Below are 15,018 nucleotides of genomic sequence, written 5' to 3'. Positions count from 1 at the left end.
GCTGCAGTGATCTGATGCGTTCGAGTTCATGGTGCAGAACGATCTTCGGATTGGCCAATGAATAATGGCATTGTTATGTTCAGAAGCACATCAAGCCAATCTTTGCTAAGAAGAAATAGTGCAGAACGATTCGCCACATGTGCATGGAAAACGGCAGTGCTGATTAATTTCAGTTAACTCATCAGTGGCTTGGCCTGATAAATAAAAAAAGTATCGTGGTTTTACTCAATTAATAGCTGCATGCTAGAGTCATCATCAGTGCTAATTTTTCTTTACTTATCCAATGAAGCTTGGATCTGAATTATGGTGTAAAGTTTTTACTATCTTGTCAGTTTGAATTTGTGCACGTGTGATGTGGAGATAACAGGGGCATTATGCAACGGAAGAGTTGCAAAATAGGGTGTGGAGATAACTGCGCCCCCTTTTTTTTGTGAATGTATGCTGAATGCAACCGGGTTTGTACTACTTTTGTATGTGGTTCACTTGACTAAGATCTTTAGGGATTGCTTTTGTTGTATATTGCTCCAGTTATGGAGCAGTTTTAAGTTTTAGCAGGGAGTGGGCAACATTTAGTTTTCTTGTTTTGCCTCTGTGCAATCTCACTTGTCGGCCGCTGGAACAATTCAAATTGGAACCAGTTAAGTTGTTACATGAGTTCAAAACGGAGAAAAGGCAAGAGTATTTAACATTGTTACTTTGTTGTAGATGGAGCTGAAAACTTAAATCGCCATGAAAATTTGCAATTAATCTGTTGCAAAATCAACAAATACATCTCCATAGTTCCAACTTTTGATTGACGGCCACCAAACTAGTGAATAAATACTCAAAATAAGTAAAGATGTTTATCTTAAAGACTTGATTGATAAAAGTAAATTATGGACAGTTCCTTTCTTCCATATGGAGTCGGATTTTTCTTATCACAGTTTTCTTTCCTGTACATAGCAGTGCATCTCTCCCTACATAGCTATTTTATCTTTAGACTGCATGACTTGATCAGAATATCAGGCCACGTAACCTTTTCAAAACTATAGTCAGATCCCAGCCGAACGTCCATTTGCCTAGTGTTTTGAGATAATTAGTCTGAAGCACCATCCACAAAATTGTAAAATTTAGTAGCTTGGGCATTATAAGTAAGGTCAGCTATAGAGCCGAATTCATTTCTCACGGCAGAAGAACTCCTCGGCTCTGTCCAAGAAAGAAGCTGGGATCTTTCTATGCAACAAGAAGTTAGATGAAGCTTCTCCAGCTCTTCGCTTCAGAGGCCCATCATCAACACCTCTTCCTCTACCATCCTTCTGAGCCCTATTTCTGTTGTATCTGATTCCTCCTGAAACACTCTTCCCAACAACTGGCCGTCCAATTTTACGGCTTGGCCTTATTGGGATGTCACCTTGTGAGTTCCTAGTATCGAGTAAACTCTGAGTGTTATCACCTGAATTGTTTCCAGAACCATCTACAGCAAAGGAATCTGGAGGAGTCAATCCTGATGTTTGACAGGACTTGATCAAAGAACGAAGCATATCTGTGCTTATTTCCTGCTGTACAACACTTAGGTTCTGATCACAACCATAGCAAGCAGCGATCAGAGCAGCAGCCAAGATGGGCATCAGCTCGGGGTCACTGAAGAAAACAAATGGCAGGTCGCACACCTGTATCCTAAAACTCATCAGATTATTGCCCAACAATCCAAAGAAATTAAGAGAGAAGTGTCTACTTATTTACCTTATGAAGTATGGTGGGACTCTTTCCCCACCGAAGAACAGCTTGGTTCTCAGCATGGAACAAAGAAAAGTAGCCAAGAAGTAGCAGAGATTCTAGAAGCAGCAAACCAACCTAAGAAAATAGCACAAACCTCACAACTGAGAACAGAGGAAGCAGGAAAAAAGTTATACTTGTAAAAGCACTAAAGAAAATAATATGATATACATCATGCTGGATGAACACACGATTATACAAGGAATAGACTTATATTTTTACCTGATCATTTGGTACCCTCCATTTGTTCATGCAATGACTCAGCAGGAAGCTGATTAAATGGAAGAATTCCATCTTTAGATCTGATCTAGCCTGAAAACAATTCATAACCAGTAAGAATACTAACTTATGCAGGAAAAAAAAAAGAGAGCAAAGGTATCAATGGTTCCCATATTCATACTGTTGGCTTTGCCAGACAGATAATTCATCTGAAACCTTTGTGGATAGATTGTTCTACACTGATACCATGGACAATAACTAGTGTAGGGAAGTAGTTAAGTTTTAGTGTGTCTGAATGGCCGACATTGGTTTCAGTACTCAAAGTGATACATCCAAAAGAACAGGCAAGTAACCAATAATAGGACCGACAATATCTATCCTTTTATGAAGAGGACTTACCAGCATGCACTGCAGAAGGTTAATATCCAAACGTGCCATATTGTTCAAAACTTTTAACACGCCAGTGGCCACTTCTTCGAAATTTGATGGAAGAATAGCTGGAGTCTGAAAAATGAGTTAGTAAATTTTTGTAGCAAGAAGAGATTCATAAAGAAATGCGTCAAACATGCGAAATTTGCCCTACTAATTTCTAAGACGCCAAAACTCGAGTTTCTGCTAGTAAATGAGCAGTGTCATTTTAGCATGTTTTTTTTTGTTACAAGAACACAAAGCACCTATTTAAAGATGTTACATATCAATTATCATGTACCAATAATCTAGAATGCACATGTAAATTTTATAAGGAGTCATGTAATTTTGTGAAAATGACAATAGGTCTAGAGATATAGAATTTTGAAACAGCATAACAAATTTCTCAAAAAAAAAAACATTGCCCCTCAATACAGAAGGCGGACAAACCTGATCTGATGATGATCTATTATTTGCCTGGAGCAAAACAGCAGTCAAAAGTGATGGTAGACTAACAAGGCCAGTCTCAGCCATTGCAGAGAGTAAAAGCATTACAGGATGCTTTAGGTTTGTTTCATTGCCTTTTCCAGGACTATTATTATACACTGAACCTACATTGTTCACCTTTCTTGCTTCAAGAAAACTGTCTGTTGTGCTACTTTCATCTCCCTGGCTAGGAATTTCAGAACACTTCTCTGTAGTAATCCCCAAATCAGGCAGTTGCATTGCTGAGTTATTCAGGCCATCAGAGACTATCAAGTCTTTTCTAGTTTCATCAACATATTTTCTGTCCCCTTGAATGCTCAAATCATGCAGTTTACAGGATTTGTTTTCTTCGGTCAGTTCACTACACAAGGATGGCAATTTTGTATCTCCAGACTGATCTAGTGTCATCAACTGGTTCCCCATACTGTCTTGTGAGCTAAGATATTCATATTTTTGAACTATATTGCCACCTAATGTCCTGCATTTGCAGGACTCCCAATCGATGGTAGAGAAATTTCCAGGTTTAGATGTTAACACAGCCAAAAGGTTGAGGCCAAAGAGTATCGATGATGGGAGTGGGGATCCTTCCACCTGGGGCCTATCATAAAGCGCAAACAAATCTCGGAGACGGTGAATTATTTGATAAGCTACAATCAGTTCGATCAAACCTCCTTGCATTTGAAGTTGTTCATCATTGAGGTGCACATGGCCAACAATTGTGGTCACTGTCCATAAGAAGCCATCTAACACTTCACCTGACGACTCTGTATTCTCAGTTGAAGTTTTGTTAGACAGAAGATTTGAGCTTCCAGAGTTGGATGCTGCCACCTTAATGTAATTCTCCAGTGATGCTGATAGCATCGGAATAATAGGAGGTAAAAGATTCTGTACTAGAAAATATGTTCGATTAGCTGGAAGTGAGAGCAACACTCTCAGCAGGTGCAAAAGGTAGACAGTGACTTGACAAGCTCCAGGCTTTGAAGTGTGTGATGCAGGTAAGGCGGATGCGATGAAGTCAAGCAGACCAACTTGTCTTGATGCGTGTAGTTCAAGATCCTTTCCTTCTAAATACTGTACCCAAATAAACAGAAAGTGCTATTAGCAAACATCTTCGGTACTTAGTACAATAAAACACATAATGAATAGGACAATGAGAAATACCTTTGTTATGTCACCAACAATCAAACCAATACTAGCAGCACCTTCTTTTCTAGCTTGACGATGTCTCTGTAGGTCTTGAAGCCATCTACTTAATTTAGCTTTGGCAGCTCCTAGAGCAGCCCTGTGTGTGATTCCGGTACTTTCACCTATTGGTGGTTCAATAAATTCATGCTTTAGAGCCATTAATCTCTGGCGAGTCTTTTTAATCCTTCGTTTCATCTGTACATTATTAGATGATTTAGCCATAGAATCTGCAGCACTCGAATTGCCAGTTGTCTGTGAATCTTCACCACTATTAGTATAATTTGAACGGTTTTGGCCATCTTTACTTGGAAAGCGGCGCTGAAAAGGTGAAGGCTGGTCCCTAAGATCCATTGAAGCTCGCTCGCGTATCTGTTCTAGATGATACTTACGGCGCTGCTCACTCTCACGGAGCTTTTCAGATAATTTTTGGGCTAAAAGTTCAGCTTCCTCTTGTTGCGCTTTTGCTCTTATTTTTTTTCTGCGTTGCTGTTCAGCAGCCCTTGCTTCCCTTGCAGCACTAGATGCTTTGCGCTCCTCTTCTCTTCTGAAAATAGCCTCTTCTTTCTTGCGCTGTATTTCTGCAAGGCGCTGCATCTTCTCAGCTTCAAGGAACTTTCTTCGTTCCAAAACTGCTTCTTCCCTTGCAGTGTCCTCCTTTTGCTTTGTTTTGATCACCTGTAGCTTTTCAGCTCTCCGCATTTCAGAATCATAAAGTTTCTGCCTCAGCAAGAATTTCTTGTTTTCCTCATTCAACGATGTAATAAAACGGACCTCATTTACTTTAGTACTCTCATCACCAGCTCTTTTTGCAACCTGGGCAAGATAAGCTTCATGACGAGATTCACCACGTTGATGGCGTGCATTCATTACTTCTCGCAGTTTTGAGCTGCGCACAGCCTGCCACTCATTGACACGACTCAACTTTTCAGAGGTACGTTGTAGCCTCTGAACCCTCTCACTCTCTAGTTGACTCCTAATACGCAATGCTCGCGCATGCTTTTCTTCTGCTTCTTTTTTCATATCCACGGTGCTTCTTTTTTTCTTTTCAGGAGACATCAATTTGTCATGTAAAACACGAGCACGATCTGTAACTTTTCTGCCAGCACCAGGAGAATGAGAAACACGAGAACTCCTTGCAGGAGATTTCAATATGTCTTCCCAGTTTCTTTTCTCCTTCCAGGCATCCATTGACTTCCAAGGTGCTGTAATTTGCTTCTCCTTATCAAGATGAACTGTACTCTTTTTAACAACATCAGTTGACTTGAGCCTGTCAAATTTGTTATCTGGCAACTCCTTGCTATTCTTAAAGGTGTGCTTATCTATTTCCGAGATCGGTTCTAGTGACCCTCTTCTACTCCTTGCAGAATATGAAGGCATACTTTGTGGATGTGTTTTATCTGACTTGAATGCATCCCTGATTTGCTTCTCTCCAGTAATCTTTTTCTCACTACTATCAGGAAGTTTTACCTGACTCTCCACTTTCAAACTTATATTCCTAACAGTTGCCGATGCTGTAGTCAGCTTTGACGAGCCACCTGAAACTTCCTCAGAAGAGCTGGATGTAAATCTCTCTGCTGTTATACCAGCCTGCTTGCATGCCAGTTCCAGTTGGATTCTCTGGAAGGCCTCTAGAGATGAAGAGAGTATTTCTTGCCTATGTGGTGAACTTGACATCCTTCTAACCTGCATGTATGATGTAGCCAATAAGATTTAGAGTACTAAAAAACAGCAGAAGATAGTATTGTGCAAGGCTGGAAAGAAAACATGCAGCTTTCTCAATCCAGCAAACACATCACAGTGAAGGTCCCATTCAATATTCATGCACACATATGTTGATGCAAGGAAGAAGATGTTATGCTCACATAGTTAGTGGTCAATTAATCATAAATATGCAGAAGTAAAAATGGACCACAAGACATCAGGATGCCTAGTGAGAAAACATACTTCCCAAGACAAGGCATGAGGTCTCCTATGGTCAGCTTTCACAGTCATTGGCATCCCCTCCTTCGCTACACCAGCAGATTTTTTGGTGTTATCAAAATGCTCTGCTCTGGATTTAAGTTCTTGAAAATCAGATATAGCTTCTTCAAGAACAAGAATGGATTCATTAATTTGTTCCATGTCGCATTCTAGTTCACAGAGGAGGTAAAGTTCATCAACAGCCCTATTCAGATTCTCAAAAAGAAAACACCATAGCCTCTGCCTGAATCTTTCTTTGCTCTCAGCAGTTTCAGATCCAAAATCTGCAGAAACTGGGGCATGGTCAAGAAGTAGCGTTCTACTTTCTGTGGAAGCAACAGATGAAGATGTAACTGGAACTTCATGATCATTATTGGAGCAGGATTGGGAAACAGAGTCAGTTGAGGTTGTTGAACCACTAACATTCAACATACTGTCTGGTATTTCATGTTTATCCTGTGGCCCTCTCGTGTCATCTTTGGGCGTCTCAGTTCCTTGTATAATAATTGGGGATGCCTCATCAATTATTGTACAAGAGTCCGTCTCCAGTTTGAGTTTACTTTCATCCTTTTGTTCATTTCTGAAATGTGCACCATCTTCACCATGGCTGTCTGTGGAAGAACTATTATCTCTGCATGAATCTGAGGGTAGTGATAGACCTGGAACTTCATCAAAGTCCCCAAACTTTACAGGAGTATTGGACAAGGCACCTACTAGCTCTGTTTTTGGAGAACATTTTACATGATGAGAAAGGTCTGCAAATTTTGCAAGGCTGTCTGAACAGGTGGAGGATTCATGAGGAACTGAAGGATTTGCATGATCAGCCAGACCAGTTTTAGGAGGTTCACTTGTTTCTTCAGCCACCAGCAGTTCTTCAGGTCTTTCTACTACATACTCCGAGGCTGAAGCATTTAGGACACTCTTGAGACCACTGGTGCCTACATCATTGCATCCTTCAGCGTGAACATTAGTTGTTTCTCCACTACCAGATTCATCAACACCAACACCAACACCAGCATGTACACTCGGAGGTGGGTGTTGCGGCCTGTCATGCAACCTTGAACTGTCACTGTTATAGTTGGCCCGTGACCGTGATGGTAAGTTTGGAATTTTATTGCTGGAACCTCCAGAAGACCTCTGCAATGTGTACTTTGAGCTGGACCGATGTTTCTGCAAAATGGGTTCATGGTAAGTTAAGAATGATAGCAGTAAGAATCATGAGGCACAATGCAGCGCCGTGTGAGAAAATCATCAGAGCAAGACACAGAAAATAAGGCAGGTATAGAAGGAAACCTTTTTTACTTCAAACCACCCTGATCCAAGGTCATCCGCATCTCCATTATCATTCTCCATAGCCACCGACGAATCATCAGCTGTTCGTTACAGCATTCTTACTTCCCCAGGCAAATACATCGCACTGATTACACCTGCTTGCTGCTGCAGGAAATGTTGGAGCTAAATTATTTTGAGTGTATTGAAAAGGGACTACACAAAAATCACATTTTTTTCAAGACAATCCGTTGGTGCCTGGGGCAAGCATCTCAGTTAGAGACTACTATTAAACACGGATAGAACTCAGTAAACCCTAAAACTGAAATGCACAATAAATTAAGGAACTAGGAGAGAGAAAAACGGGGGGATTCCATGGGCATCATTTCCATGGGCAGGCTTCCATTGGAATGCATCATTTCCATGGGCAGGCTTCCATTGAAATGCAATATAAACCCACCGATGCATCATTTCCATGGGCAGGCTTCCATTGGAATGCTCAGCGGCGGACCCAGTATAGAACCAATAATTTTTGCAGAAAAATCGAAGTTAGTAGGTAAAATCCATGGTCAGATCCGAATACAAATAGCACGCGTTAAGGGGGTTTGGGTGTTCGATTTCGCACAGCAGGAAAAGGAAGGGAAGGATAGGGCGGACATACCTCGTCGGCCGACGAAGAACTGGCAAGGGCGGCGCCACTTCCCTGTCGTCGGCGCTTGGAAAGAAGGCGGCCGAACGAGCGCAGCGAGCGAGCGAGAGGAGAAGAGGGGAGAGAGAGTGGCGGCGGCGGCCGAGCGAGCCCTTTACCCAGTGCTTCGTTTCTCTCTCTTTTTTTTTAGTTCTTCTGCTCGTTACTTGGAGTAAGTTGTAACTAGCAGCATCTATAAAATATTAAATTGACGTAGCCAACTTTTTTTAATCACACGGTACAACTTCGACACTTACAACGCACGCACACTCACACCTCTATGAATACACGTACGCAAACTCTACCCCTATGAGCATCTTCGAAGACTGAGCCGGCAAATCTTTGAGATTGACGAAGTCACTCCAAGCGTCTCGCTATCGACGGGAACGTGGCCTACCATTAAATGCACAACACTGTTAAATCCGAGAATATTCGAACGTTCTAAAATACAAAATTAACTTGATGCAATATTTTAGATAAAATAATCGAACAATTTATTGCAAATATATTTATACTCAAGTATAAAAATACAACACTAATATTAATTTTATTTTTCCATAACTAAAACAATAAAATTAAACAGGGTAGATTTTATTCTATTATATTTATTCTCCACGGGACAGTAGTAGGAATGGAATCGAAAATACATTCACAATTTGAAAGAAAAACATATTTCAAAGGTTATAGAAATCAATCTAAACCACATGCACGAATCCTGTCACTATAATATTTAAGCACTCCATCTCCTTTCCCACTCGTATATGTATGCTTATATTGACCTAGCAGGAATTTCAGAGTGAAAGTTTAATAATAAACTATCTTCCAAAAATTATATAAATTTTGTAACGAAAAAGCCGCCGAATATTTTTTTTCGTGTTGAAAAAGCCCAGCCATCATGACAAAGTAGGATCGATCAAAAGGTCCTTTTAGCCCAATGCGCGAGAAAGGCCAGCCTAGTTTAGTTTCTCCCTTTTCATTCTATTTTGTTTGGGACATTTCTTTTTAATACTTTCAATAGTTCATTGTTTCATAAATATGTACCTTTTAAAAATTTTAAGTGCTTAATTCAACACTTTGTGGAGGGGCCTAATAATTGTGTCCACCACTGGGTGGAACACAGTATAGACCATGGGCTGATAATTTTTTTTTTGCAAAACCATCGATATTAGCAAGTAAATAGAAGGTCAGATCCGAATACAAATAGCATACATCTGGTTTTTGGGTGTTGGATTTCACACAGTAGGAAGGAAAGGGAATAGGGCGGCCGCTCACCATCCCTGTCGGTGGCGCTAGGGGACAAAGGCCGAGACAGTGGATTGGATTGGAGAAAGAAAAAGGAAAATGAAAAAAAAATTATAGGTATAGGTTTAGAAGTTTGACTGAAAGAACTCGGTCGTCGTCCTCAATGAGCCGTGAAAGAAACTGCAGAAGCCCAAACAAGAAGTGGTGCAAAGCGACGCGACGGCCCAAGATGGGCCGAACACGTTCCAAATCAGCCCAGATCCATCTCCCCACCAACAAGTTAAAATCCATGCCCTGAGCGATGGCTCACACAGACACACAAGAAAAAGATGGCGTCAGCTTGCTTGCTTCCGCAAATTACTACTATCATTGTTTGTCGGGGCAAAACAATCTACGCATGTCCATGAACACATTTGCTACTCAGTTTGAAACAGACAGCTCTGAATCCTGTGTGTTTGCTGTTGGGCCAGAGCAAATCAGTGCAAGACTAAAACAAACCGCATGCCAACAGTGCCTCAGCATCCAAGAAACCCCCTACTTCTCTGGAAAACCTGAGTCCCTCCATTTCGTCATCCTATTTCTGGGATGATGATGTGTTCTGGGATCGATCGACCTATTGCGACGCAACGCACGCACTGTCAGTCCGAAGCAGCTGTCCAGTCAGCTTAGAACAGCTCAGGATTCAGACAGTGCACATCGACGTATTACCTGCAAATGAAGGTGAGATGATGGCCTTATGATTGGGGAGGCAAGACCTCATAAACTCTGAATCCACCACCGCCAACAAGGAAGACAGACCAGACAGACAATCCCCTGGTCTTGCGGCAGTCGGTTCTTCGCTCCACCGCCGGGCGGTGGAGTATTCAATTCCTGTTTCAATTGAGCACGCCTGCCCTGCCCCGGCGGCCTCGAAGAAAAAAGTCTCTGCCTTGTATTAAACCACGGCGTCGCCTCGGCAGCGATTCCCGGGCCGGCGAAAGCTCCCCGTCGCCGGTCCAGGATAACGACGCCTCCCTCTCCCTTCCGTTATTCTCACGTAACCACACCTCAAGAGCTGAAACCAATTCCGAACTGAACTCTGTTTGAGCATGTGCATCCAGGTGGCTTGTCTGTCTCATCTCGCGACTTCTCAATCAAGAATCTCTGGGTTTTTTTTTTTGTTTGTTTTTCTTCAGAAGAAGATGAGTGAACTGGTGTTGGAGCCTGCCGGGCAGAAGAGAATGTTTGGCGTGCCATGGAAAGAGGAGCAGCTAGCTGATCGAGTATTACTCCATGCATTGACCTCTGACTGAGCGAGCGATTACAAAACTCTCCTTGACGCTTCTAGAGTACAATCTTATCTTAGTGTTACAGGCTGCAGATATGCTAAACTACATACTGGTTGGTTGGTTGCTTTGCTTGTGCGATTGATTACTATTATTATTCTAGCAACAATAATCTAATCTGGCTGGCTGCACATGCGATAGCTTTGACCTCGTCTCTGCTCTGAAGAATCCTACTGTACTACCTGCTGATCGACCTTGAGATAGATATTCAGATGACCAGCTTGACCTGGAGGAGCTTTGCGTCGTCCTCCCGCGCGGCGGCGGCGTCCTCCAGCATCTGCACGACGGAGCGCATGGACGGGCGCATCGACGGCGTCCGGCTGGTGCACAGCACGGCGACGCGCAGCACCCGCACGGCCTCCTCCCGGGCCCACCCCTCGGTGACCCGCGCGTCCACCAGGGACATGGCCTTGTCCCGGCTCTCCCGCCGCCGCGACACCCAGCCCACCAGGTCGCCGCCGCCCTCCTCCGCCGGCACCATCGCCGGCAGCCCCGTCACCAGCTCCAGCAGCACCACGCCGAAGCTGTACACGTCGCTCTTCTCCGTCACCTTCCAAGTGTACGCGTACTCTGCAGCGAAAACATTATTAGTACTAGTAATCCAACAAATCCAACGCATCAGGACAAACCAACAAATAATCCACCTGGCGCCATGTAGCCGAGCGTGCCGGCGACGACGCCGCCGGACGAGTCGCCGGCGGGCGAGCCGCCGCTGAGGATCTTGGCGAGGCCGAAGTCGGCGAGGCGGGGCTTGAAGGCCTCGTCGAGGAGGATGTTGCTGGACTTGACGTCGCGGTGCAGGATGGGGCGGTCGCAGCCGTGGTGGAGGTACTCGAGCCCCCTCGCTGCGCCCACCGCGATGTCGTGCCGCTCCGCCCACCCGAGCCCGCCCAGCTTCCTCGCCGCCGCCCCGTGCAGCCGCGCGTCCAGGCTGCCGTTGGGCAGGTGCTCGTACACCAGCAGGCTCGCCGCCCCGTCCTCGCTCGTGATGCTGCACAGCAGCTTCACCACGTTCACGTGCCGGATCGCGCTCAGCGTCCCCACCTCCGAATCGAACTCGCGGCACCGCACCGACGCCGTGCGACGCGCCGGCACCCTCGCCGCCGGCAGCATTGCCGCCGCCGCCGCCGCGCTCTCGGCGGCGGCGGCCGCGCGCGCGCGGGTCACGTGCTTCACCGCCACCACCGCCCCGCTCCCGAGCTTCACGCGGTACACGTTCCCGGACCCGCCGCTGCCGATCAGGTTCTCGTCGCGGACGCCGTCGATGATCTCGCGCTCGTCGAACGCCAGCACCCGGAACGACCTGATGTCCCACGAACCCTTTTTGGCGGAACCCAGCGCGCCGGCCGCCGAGGCCTCCGCGCGCCGCCGCTTCCTCAGATACAGGGTCACGCCGAGCGCCGCCAGCAGGACCGCCGTCGCGGCGAGGACGCAGGTCACGACCAATCGCGCGGCGTTCGCCGACCGGCTCCTGGACCCCGGCGTGCAGCGGCGGAGGAAGCCGGCGCCGTTGGTGGCGCACAGCCCGGGGTTCCCGACGAAGCTGTCGCCGTAGGCCGAGATCGCTAGCGCCTCAGGGACGGGGCCGCCCAGCCGGTTGTCGGACAGGTTCAGGAAGCTTAGCTTCAGCGCGGCGAAGCTCGCCGGCACGGCGCCGATGAGCTCGTTCCGGGACACGTCCAGGGAGTTCAGCCGCGGCAGGTTGCCCAGCTCCTCGGGGATCGCGCCGGCGAGCTTGTTCCTCGTGAAATTGACCGTGCTAAGCGCCGAGCACGAGCCGAGGCTCGCCGGGATGGCCCCGCCGATCGCGTTCGCCCCGATGCTGAGGCTGTTGAGACGGGACAGCCTCCCGATGCTCTCCGGCAGCTCGCCGGAGAGCTCGTTCTCCGACACGTCCATGTTCTCGAGGCTCGCCGCGTTGCCGATCGACGGCGGTATCGCACCGGCGAACCGGTTCCCGGCCAGGAGGAGACTGGTCATCGCCGTGGCGTTCCCGATGCCGTCGCCGATGGCGCCGGTGAGCTGGTTCCCGGCGAGGTCCATCACGTTGACGTTGGGAAGGGCCCACAGCCCCTCGGGCACCTCGCCGGAGAGGCTGTTCTTGCTGACCCGGAACCTCACCAGCGTCTTGCAGCTGGCGTAGGTCGCCGGTATCCCGCCGGAGAAGTTGTTCTCGAGCATGAGCAGCTTGAGCATGGTGCCCTGCTTGCACATGTCCGGCGGGATCGGGCCGGAGAGCGCGTTGGTGGACACGTCGATGAAGTTGAACTGCGCCCAGCTCCCGAGGCTCCGCGGCAGCTCGCCGGTGAGGTGGTTGCTGTAGAGGGACAGGTTGACGAGCTCCTTGAAGTCGCCGAACTCCGGGGGCACCTCGCCGGTGAAGTGGTTGAAGAAGAGCTGCAGCGACACGAGGCGCTTGAGGGAGGCGAGCACGGCGAGGGTGCCGGTGAGCATGTTCTGGGACGCGTCCAGGTACTGCAGCTTGGTGAGGTTGCCGAGCCCGGCGGGGAGGTCTCCGCGGAGGGAGTTGTTGTAGAGCTCGAGCTGGGTGAGGTTGGTGAGCCTGCCGATCTCCTTCGGTATCACGCCGGTGAGGTTGTTGTCGGAGAGCTCGAGGTCGACGAGGCTGACCAGGTCGCCGATCTCCGGCGGGATGTTGCCGCCGATCTTGGCCGCGGACATGTAGAGCACGGTGAGGTTGGTGAGCCTGGTGACCTCGCGCGGGAACGCGGCGGTGGGCGCGAGGAACGGGTTGTCGCCGAGCGCGAGCACGGAGAGGTCCGGCATGGCGGCGAGCGAGGCCCACGGGAAGGCGCCGGCGAAGCGGTTGGAGGAGACGTTGAGCTTGCGGAGCCTGGCGAGCGGCGAGAGATCCGGGATGGCGCCGTCGAAGCCGTTGAAGGCGAGGGTGAGCTCCTGGAGCGCGGCGCAGGCGACGACCCCGGCGATGCCGCCCGCGAGCGAGTTCTCCGGCAGGGACAGCGCGGCCAGGGACGGCAGGGCGGCGCAGAGGTCGGCGAAGGGCACGGACTCCGCGGAGACGTTGAGGCCCGGCAGGGAGAGGCCGGTGACGCGGCGGCCGGCGCCGCCGCACGAGACGCCGGCGAAGCCGCAGGGGTCGGCCGCAGCGGCGTCCCACGTGGCGAAGAAGGGCGCGGCCGCGGGCGGGACTGTGAGGGCGCTCTTGAAGGAGAGGAGCGCGTCCACCTCGGCCGCGGCGGCAGCGCCGGTGGCGAGGGCGGCGAGGAAAAGGAGGAGGAGGGGGAGGGCGGGGGCGGGGGCGGGCGGCATGGCGCCGGGAGGACGTCGATGTGGCTGGCTGGTTCCCTTGGTGTCAGTGTGCGGGTCTTCACTGGTTGGTTTTAAGGTAAGGTACGGCAGATGCACCTACGGGCTGCAAAGCGCTAATGATGATGTGCTGGACCGAATTAGGCAGCAGCGAGGGTTACGTTGGATTATATGGGGGTTACTTTGACTGTTTATTAGTACTGGACAGAGAAACAAAAGGTTCTAGAACTAGAAGGTAGTAGTAAGAACTTGCAGGGGATTCATATATAAAAGTGTAATCAAGCAAGCACTGGGCTTTGCTTAATTTGGTGCCATACATGTAGTAGGAGAGTACTCATGCAGAAATATACTCCCTCGATCGGTCCCCATGTTTCTAGAACCGGACTCGATTAGTTTTGTTTTTTTGTTACAGTATTATATTGTGGAAACTGAACAGTGGTGTGCGTTGTAAAAGTCAGTCTTTTAGCACTAGCACTAGCTGGTGGTCGTCGTTATCTGATGATGAAGGGGAGAAGAAGGGTCGGATAGTGGTGTGCAGTGCCGTCAAAGATGGACGAGCCCGACGACAAGCAATCAAGCATAGTGGACTCGTCACTTGGACTCATATATGACCGGGCGAGTAGCTCTGAGTCCCAGCGTGCTGACTCGATCTGCAGCACTGGACGAGAGAGAGTTTCGTTGAAGCGCGCAGGCCACAAAAAAGCGCAGAGTGCATCGTGTGCGTTTGTAGCCGACACACACACACACACACACACACACACACACACAACACTGCTGAATGCTGCTAAGCTGCTCATGTAACACGAGCTGGATTCATAGGTGAAAATACTAGTAGTATTGGGAAGTGGCACTCGGAGATGCAGAGGACGGAGGAGCTAGCAGTAGTAGCCAGTAATCATGCATGGAGCATTGAGCATTTCGATGTATGCGAATAATACTGCTCTCTCTCTCTCTCTCTCTTTTCCGGCGAGGACACAGAGATACTGATATAGTATATTTGCTAATAATGCAAATCCAGAAAATTAGTAGTAACTTGCATTGGTGTATCATTATGCATGTGTGCTGAAGTGCTGCGTGCAAGTGACGGTCGAGCGCGATGGAGCTGTCGAGACAGAAAGGCAGCGTCTCCATCCATGGATCGATATCGATCTCCTGCAGCCAGTCAGTGGTCACTCCACTCCAGACTCCATACAC

The 15,018-nt window shown here is 48.1% G+C and overlaps 2 protein-coding genes across 6 annotated transcripts; both read right to left on the bottom strand.

The window, feature by feature from the left end:
* Positions 1-712: 712 nt before the first annotated feature.
* Positions 713-8,138, bottom strand: LOC120700230. Of its 5 annotated transcripts, none has more exons than XM_039984449.1 (9): positions 7,943-8,138; positions 7,306-7,449; positions 5,998-7,182; positions 4,030-5,736; positions 2,833-3,939; positions 2,374-2,478; positions 1,978-2,067; positions 1,723-1,833; positions 713-1,649 (listed from the first exon to the last, which is right to left on the bottom strand). In XM_039984449.1, exons 2-9 carry the CDS (start codon positions 7,363-7,365, stop codon positions 1,155-1,157), a joined length of 4,860 nt encoding a protein of 1,619 aa, XP_039840383.1. In that variant the 5' UTR covers positions 7,366-7,449; positions 7,943-8,138; the 3' UTR covers positions 713-1,154. The 5 variants fall into 5 exon arrangements, 3 of the variants coding, with proteins under 3 accessions (XP_039840383.1, XP_039840384.1, XP_039840387.1); XM_039984450.1 differs by having other exon boundaries at positions 7,306-7,446; positions 7,943-8,134; XR_005685809.1 differs by lacking the exon at positions 713-1,649 and having other exon boundaries at positions 2,833-2,915; positions 3,007-3,939; positions 7,943-8,112.
* Positions 8,139-10,448: 2,310 nt separating this feature from the next.
* LOC120700229 (receptor-like protein kinase 7) lies at positions 10,449-14,122 on the bottom strand. Its single transcript, XM_039984448.1, has 2 exons — positions 11,181-14,122; positions 10,449-11,106 (listed from the first exon to the last, which is right to left on the bottom strand). The coding sequence occupies exons 1-2, from the start codon at positions 13,825-13,827 to the stop codon at positions 10,745-10,747; spliced, it is 3,009 nt and encodes a 1,002-aa protein (XP_039840382.1). The 5' UTR covers positions 13,828-14,122; the 3' UTR covers positions 10,449-10,744.
* Between the last annotated feature and the right edge of the window lie 896 nt (positions 14,123-15,018).

The sequence above is a fragment of the Panicum virgatum genome, chromosome 3K (genome assembly GCF_016808335.1).
Source record: "Panicum virgatum strain AP13 chromosome 3K, P.virgatum_v5, whole genome shotgun sequence".
Classification (NCBI taxonomy): Eukaryota; Viridiplantae; Streptophyta; class Magnoliopsida; order Poales; family Poaceae; genus Panicum; species Panicum virgatum.
Note: the sequence above shows the minus strand (reverse complement) of the source record. Positions and strands in the feature narration are given on the sequence as shown.

Coding starts and splice junctions, on each gene's coding strand:
- LOC120700230 (XM_039984449.1), bottom strand. CDS start 7,365: ATGGAGAATGATAATGGAGATGCGGATGACCTTGGATCAGGGTGGTTT. Junction 5,737..5,997: donor CTCATGCCTTGTCTTGGGAA/GTATGTTTTCTC, acceptor TCATACATGCAG/GTTAGAAGGATGTCAAGTTC. Junction 2,068..2,373: donor ACCTTCTGCAGTGCATGCTG/GTAAGTCCTCTT, acceptor AATTGTTTTCAG/GCTAGATCAGATCTAAAGAT.
- LOC120700229 (XM_039984448.1), bottom strand. CDS start 13,827: ATGCCGCCCGCCCCCGCCCCCGCCCTCCCCCTCCTCCTCCTTTTCCTC. Junction 11,107..11,180: donor GCTCGGCTACATGGCGCCAG/GTGGATTATTTG, acceptor TTTTCGCTGCAG/AGTACGCGTACACTTGGAAG.